Source organism: Chaetura pelagica, unplaced genomic scaffold (genome assembly GCF_000747805.2).
Source record: "Chaetura pelagica isolate M959 unplaced genomic scaffold, ChaPel_1.0 scaffold344, whole genome shotgun sequence".
NCBI classification, from domain to species: domain Eukaryota; kingdom Metazoa; phylum Chordata; class Aves; order Apodiformes; family Apodidae; genus Chaetura; species Chaetura pelagica.
In genome coordinates this window covers 7583148-7597740 of record NW_009953098.1, presented here as the reverse complement: position 1 = coordinate 7597740, position 14593 = coordinate 7583148, and the positions used below count along the sequence as shown (strand labels likewise).

Here is a 14593-nt window from a genome sequence, read left to right as displayed (position 1 = left end):
AAATGCTCTGCTGTGCTGAGCTTCTTGGGGGGTAATATCCATCATGAATGGGATGGAAAGCTGGGATGTCATCTTTCCCAACTGCCACAGCAAGAACTGTCACATCTTATCTGTGTCTCCACTGACAGTCTTCACAGGGAGAGAAACAGCCCTGTCTAATACTCTGAGTATTGCCCATGTGTAAGCCTTAGGAGCAATGTTGCACTGTACCAGTGTAACAGAAGAAATGTTTCACAGAATAAATTTATCTATCATGGGACAGCCTCTGCCTTGGCTTCTCTGCCACAGATCACCTCTCCCCATGCACATCCTCAGCACAGTGCCAGCAGAAGCCTGCATACACATTTGAGAGACAAAAATATTTTTCTCTTTTCTGTTTTGCATTGAAAGAGTCACCTTTGTTTCAGAGTAATGGGTAAATTATATCTAAAAGAATACGGCACCAGCAGGAGCAATGTAAATGCAACATCTCTGTGGCAACAAGGGCAGGTCAGTAGGGAGGGGGTCAGCTGAATATCCCCAATTACATCCAAGCTCTAAAAGGCTATTTGACTCCAATCCCTCAAAGCTACCAGCTATAGTCTGCAAGATGCATTCATGGGCAGTTTGCACTGGCACATAAAAATACATCTGCACATTTTCCTGATGGTCTCTAAAGTGACTGAGAAAAGAGCAGGCATCACATTTATAGCAGGACCACTGCAGTGCTTTTTCCACTCATTTTCACCCTCAGAATAAACTACTGAAGAGAAGATTAAAGGCATCCAGGAACCAGGATAGATTAAAATAAAACACATCATCATGGCCTTTTGTTTCCTTCCAAGTTACAAGGTAATGACATGGTTTTGTGGCAGTAGCAGGCACCAGTAGCAGTCTGGGCACAGCAGAATGGGGACCATGGCAGGATAACATGTGCAGTCACACTATTATACCCCCTGGCACGTTACCACCTTTGGGATTGAGTCCTTCCATCACCACCCTCTTCTGCTCTTGCACTGCCTTTTATCACTGTGGAAGAACTTTGTTCTGACTCACTTCCTATGAAGGTCTCAAATTGCTGCTGCATCTGCCCCTTGGAAATGTCAAGGGAAAGACAGATTGCTGTTATCTGAGCCTGATTGTCTCATTTGAAAGCTAAGTTAATGATGATACAAGTCCCAACTTTAATTACTGGCTACATCCATCTTGGAGTGGTTCATTATTGGAAACTTTCCAAGAAATTGACCCTACTGAGTATATACAGGTGTAGGTCCTGGCAAAACAGGCTGACTTTATGCTTCACTGGCAAGACCATCTCTGAAGTCTAGACACACACTTCTAACGCTCTCCTGTCCTCTGCCTTTTCTTTATTTTTCTTCTCATTAATAGACTAAGACAGCTCAGTATTTTTGTCATTGATTTATGTATTTGCATATACACCCAAGCCTGTGCACATTCCACACCCAGCAAAGCCTGAGAAAATGTGAGGTTTTCAAGAGACTTTCCTGGAACAGGTGTCTTATATTAAACCAAACTAAATAAATATGGGTCATGTAACAAAATAAATGGCCCCAGAACATAACAGCCAGTCAGCTTTTCACATAAACAGTACCTTTTCTTATTATGGATTTGCTGTTTATTCTAGCAGGAATTGCTTCATCCAAGTGAGACCAAGCAGCCAGCTATTATTTCTAGCCAGTAGAAGTGAGGTTTCTGATAACTTTCAAAACAGGGTTTAACAGCATCTCAGTGCTGTGGAACTATAGGAAACTGTCCCCACCACCTGCCCAGCCCAGCCAACAAGGTCCATGCTTCCTCTCACCCCAAGTGCTGCTCTGGAGGAGCCCAGACACAGATCAACCATCCAGCCCTCAAGACAAGTGTGAGCATGATCCTACCTGTGCCATCTTCTAGATGTCCAAAGTTACAGATCTGGCTGATGTTGTGCACCCAGATCTGCATCTCCTCTTCAGTTTTGGCTACCAGGTAGAAGGTGCGGTAGGTGGTTCTCACAATAAAGACAAAGTTGTTCTGAAATTCTTTCTTGATGAAGTTGGGCCCTGAGTGCTTCAGAACTTCGCACTCATTGAGGTCGATGATCCGAATGGGCTTTTTGGAGTGGTTGTTCCTGTAGTATTCCAGCACATCTGGGTTCCCGCTCATGCGGCCTCTGCGCAGCACAAACCAGCGCTTCCGCCATGCCTGCAGGAGGCACAAACAGGCCCCTTTTAGTGCCAACCACATACTATAGCAATCAGCCCACACTTAGGTATCTTCCTTTAGGTTTTATAGTTGCTTTGATAAGCTGGCCAAATTCTGACTTCGATTTGAAGTGCTTTCTATCTGCTTGCATTCTTGATAGGAAAAAAGGCAGAGGGGCTGTCCCTTTGGACATCAAGAGGAGCAAGACTTCTCCCCTTCTCTCACCCTGCCAGCATAGTTTAATCTAAATGATCTGATACTTCACCAACTCATCTATAAAGAGATTATAATACATTTTTATTTGTGAAATGAAAACACCTAGGGCTGCACATTGTGTTACAGAACCTGAGCTAATACCAGGCAACAAATACCTTTTAACCAGCAAAGCCAAGGGCTCCAGGTGACCAGCCTCCCTCTCTGAGTTTCTGTGCTAATAAAAAACTGTTAATGAGCTGCCAGTTGCTTCTGAAAGCCCCCAAAAAACCTTAAGGGAGTTGTAGTGCTAAAAAGTTAAACAGGAAACTTCCAGACCTTACAGAAGGAGGGACATCTGTTTACACAGACACTGCTGCAAGAGACCAACAACCCAAACCAAACTAGTAAGCAATGATGTATTTTAGACCCCTGTGACTGAAGGTATGGGTCCCATATAGGCTTAAATTAAGTCCTGGCAGGACTAAGATGCAGAATCACTTTATAAAGCTATATGCAAGTTTCTAGGAATATTTTTTTTTTTCCAGCAGCTGTTTTTGTTCATCAACAGTATAAGCACCTCTGTGTTGATTATAGCTGTCATCAACACACTTAGTTTGACACCCAGAAGAAATCCACCCTGAGCTCTGTTCCACAGACAAAGCTGAAGTAAGACATTAGGAGCTTCCCTCTTACCAGACTGCATAAAAAATGTGTTGGATAAGGTCATGCCCAAACCAACAAGGCCCAGGCCTTGGCCCCTGAAGCCAAGGCTGCTGCTGCCTCATCTCTGATGGAAGTTCCAGAAAGGTGCAGGGGCTCACACACTGCCCGAGTACCTGCAATAATTATACAGCCACTAGCTGTTTTAATTGCTTTCATAAGAGTTAAAAGTTCATTAAAGAAACACTTGAACAGTAATGTTCACAACCTTCCTACATTAATGTTGTTCAAGTGCTCTTAGCAAAATGACTTGTAACAAGAACATAAACCCGGATGATAGCTTGCATTCCAACTCAAAATCATGCTCATCTTGCAAAGAGTGGACCTATCTGTCAGTTTGAAGACAGACAACCATGTGGCCTTAAGGCAAAATAACTGTTCAGGGTGTTTTTACTAAGATGCCAGAGTCCTTACTGGCAGAGTTTAGGATCAATACAGGCACTAGAGATTTTGCTGACACTGATTTCCAATAGGCATGGTAATAGCTAAAATGGTCAACCAAAATAGCAACAATCATTTGTCAAGAAAAGACACATTTTTTTCCTACTTGAGACTTAATTGCAGCACAGCAAGACTTTCACAACCTGTTGTTATTAGTAAAAAAAATATCTAGAAGTAAATCTGTTCAGCCTGTCATTACCTTAAACTATTTTGAAAGCAAACAATTCTTTTAAAAAAATATACAGGGACTAGAAAATTCAGTATTGTAGAGGGAGCTCTTGCAAGGCCAAGTACCTTCCAAGTGCCACACAGGCTTAATGCACACTCCACAGTCCCATCAGGACAGAAAGATCACATCCCCTAACACACTCTCACCCCTAAACAATAAAAAAACAAATGTTTCAGGGGGCCTAAACAAGACCTGCTACTTTGTTTCCCAGAGGAGCAAGCTGCTAAGGCAAGGGGATAAACAAATCACCAGTTCTCCTACAAAACCAATCCTCTCCGAGAGAGGAACAAGCTAGCCCTACAGCTTAAATACACCTGGCTCCTTCTGATGGAAATTCGATGGAAATCATCTGCACATGAGTAGCTAGTGATGGGATAGGATAAAGGAGCAGCTGGGGACACTCTGTCTAAATGCTAATCACACAGCTCTAGGGTGCTAGAGGCTGTGGCCAGCTCAGGACTACCTGTCTGGTTGCTATGACACCCTCAGGAAGGATGGCCCAGTACTTGTCCCCATTTCTTTAGCATGTTAATATTCATGAGTCTAAAGGGTCTGTAGTTTCAGCACAACCCGGGCAGCTGGTCAGAGGAAAGAGAAAACTGCAGCTGTGCTTTGTGGAAAAGTTCAAGATCCCTTGGTTTGGAGGGAAAAGCTGGCTTCAGTGTGGTGTGAGTGGCTGTGGCTCTATGGGCTTTGCTTTTGTACTAGCTGAGAAACTGCCTGGTAATCTATTTCCCTGCAGATAAACAATTTGATCAGGCTTATTTTCTGGCTGTTATTGTGAGACTGGTGATGGAAGGGTGCCTGGTCAGTGCAGCTTGTGATGGAAGAGGAGAGCAAGGCTGTGGGGGAAAACACTGGCTGTCAGAGCTGGGCAGCCACGAAAACAAGGCTGAAGGGAAATAATGCTAGATAGCTGCCCAAATCTGTACTGCCCTTGGGAAAGGGCAGTCTGCCCCTCTTCATCTTCCACAGGGCTGCTCTCACTGCCTTCCTCAGGCTCTTGGTGGGTCCTATGCAGCCAGCCAGCCCCTGTCCAGCTGAAAACAGAGTATTTTTTTTCTTGGCAGTGTAACACAGGAGCTGTAGGAAACAAGCAGGAAGGTGTGGGGTGGAGAGGGACAGCGGAACTGCCCTTTGGTGATACTGCAAGCTCAGAAAACTAACAGCCCTTGACTGCTGCCTTTCATTGCCCCAGATGTTAATAACTGCTGGTGGTATCTTGCTGTGAGCTGCAGGGACCAAAGCACATACTCTGCCCATGCAACCAACCCACCACTTGGAGCCCAAGGGACAGGAGAGGCCCAAGGGGTGGCAGCCTTTAAATCAGTGCAGCCTGAGTCAGCAGCGAGGTGGAACCAGCACTTGCAAGCTCAGACCTGCAGAGACATTTGAGCAGTCAAACCCCCAACCCCCTTAAGATCAGTGTGGGTGCCAGGGTGGCAGTGGCACAGGGCAATGATGCAGCCTGGCTGATGGGGACTTTGCTGGCTTGCTGTCCTGTGCTGGGGCTAATCCTTGCCTGCTGCCACAGGGAGCTGGCTCAGGGAGCAAAACCAGTGGAAACCATCTCATCCAACACTGGGAAATAGGAAGCACTGCCAGCCAAGTGCCCCAGCATCCAGCCTTGCTGGGGCACAGACAGGCCAGCACCCAGAGCAGGGTAGGAGGGTGGGAGGAGACAGGACCATCCCTTCCTTGGGTTCTTGCTCTCAACATCAGCTTCATTGCACCTGTACTGCATTGCCGATACACAGGACTCGCCCTGCTCGGTGGCATAGGCAAACCAGGGGTTTTGGCACAGCTTTCAGCAGGGTCTTTTATCTCCAGTAGTCAAATATTCTCTCCTCATTTTCCTGACATTTTGCATTTCTCTGCTCTCCCCAGGGGAAGGGGATGCAGCACACAGGAGATGCTGGGAGCCCAGCTGTGGCAGGCCTTGGCCAGACAAGACGGCTGTGGCAGCTTTTAGCTCTCAGGGACACTGGCAGCTCAGGTACTACACAGTTTGCTGTGCTGGAGCAGGGGCTGGGATCCTCAGCTCCAAACCAGAGGCACAGAGGGTGCCCAGGCAGGCAGTTATGCCCCACAGCAGCTCCTCTCCAAGTGCACACCCCAGCCCCAGGGCAGAGCATGGTGCGGTTTTTCATACTTGTATGCTCTCAGTAGTTTTCTTTTTACCATTCAACAGTCACAAGTCTGCCTCCTCCTTCCCTTTTTGGTTCTTCCCACCATCCCTGGTTTTCTCTTTTTGCAGCGTGACCTTTGCCTACAGACCATGACACAATGGGGTGTGGCATGTGCCTTCCCCCTTCCCCACCACTCACCCAAACCAAAAGCTGTGTCTATGCCGGCACCATGTTGTGCGAGGAAGGATTTATTTCAGCTGATCAGAGACGACAATGTGACAATATTTAATCTGGAGCTGCACACACCACCAAATTTACAAGAGAATTTGGATCAATTAAAGGGTTTGCACTCCCATGGTTGAGATGAAGTAACCTATATACTTGAATAAGAACCAATTTTTCAGATTCATCCTAGGGTCCTCACTTACACTATGGAAAGAATCTACAAATCCAGAAGAAATATTACATTTATTTGAGGGTCTCCTGAAATTAGCTACTTCTTGATCAAAGAATTATACGATGATGATATGTTTACATGTCCTCCAAAGCTTTGTTGGCATTAGAGAGAAGGCTTTATCAGAAAAGCACAACTGCAATCATAATTCTAGAACAATATTCATCTGCCCTTCATAAGTGAAATAGTTCAGTGCCAAAAGGAAGAAAGAATTTGCAGCAGCATTGGTCAGACGCCAGCATGTTGCTTTGTGCAACACAAGCTATCAGTGTTTTCATCTTGCTCCTGAATTTTTCACTTTGGGAATTCCAGAGCCACTTGTGAAGGGAAAAGGAATAGCTCTTGATTCCATTTCAGCAGGGTTTCTATGAAAGTGATTGCTTCTTCCACAATATGACATCTTTTCTTCTGCTGAATGAATTGTGTGAGGTTTAAAAAGGGCTGCTATTACATGCAAATGTTTGCTGTGCGGCAGCAATGTCAGATAAAACAGGCCATGAGTAAACTTATTATGTGCTGAAAAACCAGCTAACGGGAAACAAGGCCAGAATGAGAGCTAAGCATCTGTGTGGGAAAGGTTTAGCCAAGGACCTTCATCTCTTACCTGCTGTCTGAGGAACATTGTATGTCCATTTCCTTTTGTATGAACAAAATATCCAGTATCTGAGATTTAAATGACAAATTAGAGCACACACAAGCTAATTGAAGTAAATTGGCCTGAAATACAACTTGTCCTGTGGGTTGTTTCTTTGGGTTTTCTCTTTGTTTTGCTTTGTTTTGTTTTGTTTGTTTTCTTTCCTGTTTTTAATAACAAAACATGGAATAGCCAACCAAATTGAAATTCTTTCCCAGTTAAATTGTTGCTTACTACTCCCCCACGAGGGTGATCTTCATTTTACAGAATACAGCAAAGGGGATGGCAAGGGGAAGCAGAATGAACAGCACTTGTGTACTGATGATTCCTTGCTTGCCTGGCCACCTTGCAGCAGCTCTTCTGGGCAAAGGATGTGTGCCCATCCCCAGGCATGGGGAGGTCTGACACTGAAAGAAAAGTTCGTAAGCCCAGTGCTGGGGAGGACTGTGAGAGGTGTGAACATTTGGTGTTGCCCTCATCCTGCAAAACTCCCTTGGAAAGTGAAAGCAGCAAATCCCATCAGAGTCTGGCTGAAGGCTGGCAATGCTTCAGTGCACAGGGCTCCTCCTGCTGCCTTGGGCCACCAGGCATCCTTGGGGCAAGCAAATGAGCAGAGCTACAGGATCATAGTCCCAACGGAGTGCCAGCACTTCAGATGCAAGTTTTCAAAGCTTGCGGGTTTTTTTAAAGAATATTTTAAACACATTTTTAAAAAAATAAAAATAAATAGGCGGAACTTCATAGCATTTCCTATAAATGACTGAAAAGAGGAAGTTAAAATTCATATGTAGACAGGTTTGTAAGCAGCTGATGTATTAAGACCATATAAGTCTAGAGAGGTTCCACTGACTGCACAGAGCAGAAGGGGTTGGAACTGCCAAGTATGGTGCCTGCAAGAGGGACCTGTGCATCAGGAAGGAGGAAGGAGTCAGGGCTAGCAAGCATCCTCACGTTCAAAGAGCTAAGGACATTTTTGGGAGCTTTTTGTGCCACCTTTTCAAGAGAAAAAGGCCAGCCTCATACAGCTCATAAGACTGTAAGACCCTTGCAGAAGGATTCATGCCTTCTACTCTGTTGCTTGCATTGCTAGTTAATAGTGCTCAATTAACTTACTCACAGAAATCTGAGATAAGAAAAAGACCTCTTAAACCACCCAGCCTGTCCCCAGATGGAGTTATGGTTTTACTATTTCAGTTGTGGCTGTTGGTCTGCAGCTCCCATCAGCTCTGCATAATAAATCTCTCCCTAATGAGGCTGCCTGCTTGTCCTTTCCAGCATGTCCCCATGCAGTGCTCTGGGAGCAGCTGAGCTCATTGCCCATCACCCACTGGTTTAACACTTCTCTTGGATTTTGTCTCCCTTGCTGTCTGGTTTCCCATATTTTTTACTCAGATCTCACAAACCTCTTCAGCAGTGAGAGGCTGAAACTCATGGCTTATGGCTGGAGAAGAAAAACAATAGATGTTCAATTTCAGAGGGAAATACTCCTCCCTTAGAGCCTTTCTCTGCCTCCATGGACATGTCATTCTATTTAACCTAGAGAATAGAAGGAGACATTTTCTGCAATAGTTTTTCTCCCTTTGCTTGTGTGCCTGGAAGCTGAGGTGCATTCCTGTGGATGCTGCAAAGGCATCAGCTCTCCCTTCCCCTGCTTGTTCATGCCCACTACAGCTCTGTTTTCTCAAGGTTAGGGCTCAGCATTGGTGGGAAAGAGCTCGGAGCTCAACAGTGTTCCCATACAAAACAACTTCCAACACAGACTAGCCAAATGGTCTGGCTCATCCAGTGCAAAGGACCATCATACAAGGAGTTCAGGACATACTACAGTCTACCACTGTATTTCCATCTACTACATTGTGAGTAATTTTTTGAGTCACTTGTCTTTCTGATTGTGATAGTTTTAATATGACTCAAAATGAAACTTGTTTCAAGAAAGTCAGCATGTGTTTTCCTTGGAGGAGATGCAATGAGTGCATAGTGGAAGGGGAAATACCTTCTACTTTTCAAGGTGATAGAGATACAATAATTGACTAAAAACATTAACCAAAAAATTTCCTGCACTCTTAAGTGCAATGAAAGCTTTGTCATAAAGCATCTAAGGTGATGTCCTGTAGTAGAAGGGAGGTTTCCTTTGTGTCTTTTTCTCACAAAAAGAGATCTGTGGTTTGTGAATAAAAAGTAACACACACTAAAAAAAAGGAGAAAAACTCCCAGAGTCATATGTTGCCTGCTAACCTACACACATTTCTATTGCCTGGTCTACATCCTAATCCATAATATTTATGGTGCTTTACATATACAAACATCTGCAACAGAATGAATCACTTCTATTTAATAAACATGCAGATTCTTTGTAAAGCTAATGGGTTCATTTAGGCATAAAAGGTCAAAGTCATACTGACCGAAAAACTTGGGGGTTCAAGTTCTTAAGAACTTCATGGAATTTAAGAAAACAAATTCTGAAAGTAAAATTAATGACACCACTGCATTTTGAGGAGGGAGGAATGAGGCTGACACTTGGATAAAGTGTAATTTCATTCATGTCTTCTGTCCTTTAATAAGAGCAGTAAAGAAATTAGGACTGTGCTTCTCACAAACATTTAGATTAGAGGTTTCCTCCAAGGACACTGGCAGAGTCACAGAGCATCTATTCCCTTGCTTTTCATACAAATAGGAATTGCTTGACAGGACGTTGCTGGCTGACAGGGAGCAGTGCTGCTGTCCTGTCCTGGCTTTCTCCATGGCTCCTGGCAAGTGGGTCCCATGGAGTTCTCCCACAGACAAGAAATGCTGGTGCTGTGGTGATGCTACCCAGATGGATTCCTGTGCTTTGCAAGGGAAGATGCTGAGGAGGAATCTCATCCCACAAGATCTGCTATGGGGAAGAGCTCTCTGACTTGGATTTCGCTACAACCAACTCTACTACACCAGAAAAATGATGTGGTGTGGGCAAGATGGGCTCTGCCAACACTTATCAGAGCTGCCTGCTTCTCAGTGTCTCGTGGCTATAGAAATGCCCCTGTGCTGAGAAAGCCTTACCTGTGAAACCCATAGCAACAAAACATCAAAGAGAGGATGATAGGATGGCAACCCCATTTCAGTGGAATCTATTAACAGTGAAATCCTGACACAGGCATGAAGTAAATTAAATGCCCTCCCGATTGTCAGGCCAGGGCATGACTTCTTTATTCTTTCTCCTGTTTTGGCAGCAGGGGTGCTGAAAGCTTTGAGCTTTTCTTGTTAGCAGCTCCCCTGCAAATACATGCAGGCCCCTTTGAGCTCATTTATAGAAAGCATAAAGATAAGTCATTATGAAATTACAGCTAACTGCCATGGCAAGGCAGAAACCCAGCTGTGCCCTGGAGGGATGTGCCTCCCAGGGAGAGGCTTATGGCCGAGTGGGGTTTGTCAGGAGCACCAAGTGACCAGGGCCAGCCAGCAATCTTGACAGCATCTGCAGGGTGCCAATAAAAATACACAGTTGGTTTTAATAAATAAATAACATAACTGCCCCACTGCAGTTGGCTATGTTTCACTGGAACTAGCAAGATGGTAAAGACAAGTCTCATACACTTTCAGGAAGCAACAAACAGGCAGAAACCCAGCTGTGCCCTGGAGGGATGTGCCTCCCAGGGAGAGGCTTATGGCCGAGTGGGGTTTGTCAGGAGCACCAAGTGACCAGGGCCAGCCAGCAATCTTGACAGCATCTGCAGGGTGCCAATAAAAATACACAGTTGGTTTTAATAAATAAATAACATAACTGCCCCACTGCAGTTGGCTATGTTTCACTGGAACTAGCAAGATGGTAAAGACAAGTCTCATACACTTTCAGGAAGCAACAAACTTTTTTTTTTTTTTTTTTTTTTTTTTTTTTGTTTTTGTGATTCAGCACCATTATAAAGCAGTCCCCGAAGGATCTGGAGAACTAATGGAAAATCCAGCTAAGGAAAAGAAAGCCAGCTGCCATGTGAGATCCACACAAACTCACAAAGCCTCCAGATGGGGCTGAGCCCAGGCAGCCAAAATGCTCTTAGTACAGCCCTGGCCCTGGGCTGGCCACTCACCACCTGGGCTTCCACCGGGCCACCAGCTCTCATCAAAATGCACCTGCAATGGGTGAGCAAAAGCCTCGGGTGGAGGCAAGCTGATGTTGGCCAGTATCAAACTGCTGGGGCATTCAGGGGTGGACATTGACTCAAATTGTGAGCATCCTCATACTCTACTTTCTATTTCATTTTGTCTTTTTCACTTTTAATGTGGATGTGAAGTAGACCTAAACTGTGTCGCAACTCAGAGTAGAGGTCCCAGCAGCAGAGGACAGCACTGAAGTGATTAAAGCCATTTAAGATCTCCTCCCACCCAGAGCCCTCCTCTCCTCTAACGCATTTTTCCTTCCTGAGGGCAGGCACAGTGAAACATGAATTCCTTTAAGCTGCTCCCTAAATGATATCTTCTGACTGCTGCTGCATTTTTGTAGGCATTTGTGCTCCCTGACAGTGAAGACTTACAGGCAGGACTCTTTACATGAGGATGTTTACAGCCTCACCAGCTAGCCAAGAGTTTTAGTTCCATATTCCCTCACAGTATGTTTATGTGTAGTATCTGAAATGACATTATTATTATCATCTTGAATGCAGCTTAAATTTCTGGAGAGCTTTTTTTCATCTTTAAATCTCAAAGCGCTTGACAACTGGTACATGCTCCTTACATGCCTCATATGTTGAGATTTGTTCACCTGTCACAGGGATACACGTGCCTCTGAAGTCACGCTGCTTTTCTGATAATCAGGATGCTTATCCATACACCCACAGGTCTGCACTCACATCTGTGAAGCACCAATCTATGGTGCAACTTTTCTGCCTAAAATTGTTATCTACCTGTTTAAGGTCAATGGATAGAAAACCACTGGTCTGGCTTAGTGCCACTCCTCTGGTCAGCTGTAAAATAAAATTCCGATTGCTCAGGGTAGAGGAATGGGCTTTTTACAGATACAAGTTGAAAACAGGGAGTAAGGAAAAACCAGCAAACTGACACAGGTCTTATTGGACATAACAATATGAGTTTGTTTTCTGTTAGTGGGAAAAGTACCACTGGAATCTCATGCTGCACATTATGGATTCCTACTGTTACCTGAAAACTGCTTGTGTAAAATGGCCTGAAAACCCTTAAGATCCCTCTGACTCATTCACAACAAATTATTTAATACAAACGTAATAATAAGGTACAATCTTGAATAGAGGTAAATTTCAATTTCTTAGAATGGCTTTAATCCAAAAGTCTTCCATAATCTCAAGGGAATTTTAAAAGAGTCTGCACGGATCCTTGAGTGCTTAATAAAAATTTGGTTGGTCCCAGATTTTTTTAAAGAACAGCAGTTCTGAAATGCAAATGCTGGGTATAATAATCTGCTGGATGACTGAAGTTAGCTAAGTTACAGGAGTTTTCAGTAATTTTTGGAAGCAAGTATAGGAAAATGTATATACCAAAGGGACTGAAGAGCAGACAAATTTTGAATAAATTTGCTAAACTAATAGGTTTTATGGAAGCACTCCAAACCTGCTTTGTTAAGGAAAGAAATAGAGTTGGGGCTAATCCCCTTTCTTGTAACTCACAAGCGTGACATAAATACAGATGTGCAAAGCAGTTAAAAGACCAGAAAGAACTGCCTGGAGATTGTGCCCTGCCTCGAGCTATCAGGAGTCCCTCTCCCTCTATTTTACTTGGAATTGGCAGTTTTCTCAGTATTCTTTACACAAACAGAACAAATTCTGCTGTTTCACCTTGTTAACTGAACATGTGGTGTGAGGTCAGCAACAGTCACGCAGCCCTATCTATAACTGTCTGTGCTCACATGATGCCATGGCTCTGAAGAGAAGGAACATAAACAGGAAATTGGGTAAAGTGACTCTTTTAGTAGGGGACCACAGCACCGCTTTTTGTTGTTTTGGTTTGGTTTTGGTTGTTTTGTGTTGTTGTTTTTTTTAAACTAAACCCTTCAACAACAGGCTGTGAGACCTAATGAAAAAAAAAACAGAGTAGCCAGCGGGATCAGAATAAAAGCCACACATGTTTACACTGTAACACTTTTGCCTGTTCATAACAATGTGGTTCAATGCAGGGAAATGAACCCGTGTTCAGAGTTCTGCTCAGCAGCCCAGCTGATCTCCCAGCTCGGTGCACATAGGAGTAAAAAGACGTATCCTCCACATCCACTTTGGGCCAAATCTAGATTGTTCTTTTCAACACCCTTATTGAAGCCACAGCTACGTGCTGCAAAGGCTTTGACCTTTGCACTTCATTTCACTCCTAAAATTGTCTGGAGAAAGGAAGTGTGCAGGAGGCAAGCAGAAAAACAGGGAGGAGGCGCACATGTGTGGGAGGACTCGTCTCAGAGAGCAGGTCACATTTTTTGAAAATAAGAACCAATCTTTCTGGATGCATGTACAAAGACAGAAAGAAAAAGAAAGATCGGCCCAATATCGTAACAGCAACTGTCTAGTATGCAGGTGAGCTCTGGATTTAGGCATGTGGAGGGGGGCATTGATTTCACCGCATGCTCCTACCTATACAGACTCTGAAGATCTCTGCTGGGATCTACATATTGGCTTGAAATCAGTCCCACGGGAACCACCCGGCCTTTGCACTGACATTTAAACTCCACTGATACAAATGGCAAAGCTCTCATTTGTTCTGAAGGGGCCAGGTCCTCCTCTTTACAGGAAGCTCTGAGAAATGCAGAGATTCCCAAAAATGGAAACAATATATAAAGAACTTATTTGAAAAAAGAAAATCTGCATTTAGACTGATGAGGAGCTTTTCTATCAACCACATCAGAAGATGAACTCTCCCTTCCTGGGTCTGGCCTGGTTTTTGTGGGTTACACACAAGCTGCCTTCCACAATGAATTTTCTCCCGTCAGAGAGCAAACATCTCCTGGTGGTTTCAGGCATGGTAAAAGACCCTGTTTTGGGATAAGGCAGGTTGTTCCATAGCTGTTAACCTTCTAGTGCCTGAGCAGGGCAGGCAGAAGGCAGCACAAACCCTGACTGGCTCTTACAGCAAGGCTGTGCAGGTCTAATGGGGGATTTTGGCTACCACCAGAGCTGTGGCTTCAGCCTGCATGCATCCCACAGGGCTGGGAAGGCTGCTGGGTCTCTTGAAGGAGCAGAGAGTGTCTGGCACGTTGCGGGGACAGTCCGAACACAACCAACAAACAAATGAATTATGATGAAATAAGCTGGAATTTGGAAAGCTCCATATTTGTCACAACAACATGATTCAAGAAATTTGGTCTCTCCAGTTTCAAAACACTGGTATGTGATTCAGATGCTCAGCTGAAGCCACTCATCACTAGCCAGATTCCCTCACTGAATATTTACAGAAAACAAACCACATTATAAACCAAGAATTATTTGTCAGACCTATTTAGTAAATATCATAATTGCATTAGAGAGTACACTAAGAGTACAGCTAAGTCATAAACCAAAACACATGGTGAAATCTGTTGGTTGAAGTCTGCTCCTGTATTGCATATGTGTAAATATGAAGGTGTACTAGTGGTGAGTATATTAGGCGGCCCATGCTAGATCTAGAGGGGGTTGAGCTGAACC

The 14593-nt window shown here is 44.3% G+C and overlaps 1 protein-coding gene across 3 annotated transcripts in view; it reads right to left on the bottom strand.

Annotated features, from left to right (window-relative positions):
- Window positions 1-14593, bottom strand: part of GAB3 (GRB2-associated binding protein 3) — a 61355-nt gene that overhangs the window by 14047 nt on the left and 32715 nt on the right. For 2 of the 3 annotated variants that reach the window (XM_009997128.1, XM_009997130.1), the window contains exons 2-3: window positions 1878-2181; window positions 1172-1174 (exon numbers count right to left, since the gene is read on the bottom strand). In XM_009997128.1, coding sequence (XP_009995430.1) covers window positions 1172-1174; window positions 1878-2181 — 307 coding nt within the window. The remainder of the gene's footprint in view (window positions 1-1171; window positions 1175-1877; window positions 2182-14593) is intronic. The other variant, XM_009997129.1, reaches the window with a different exon arrangement.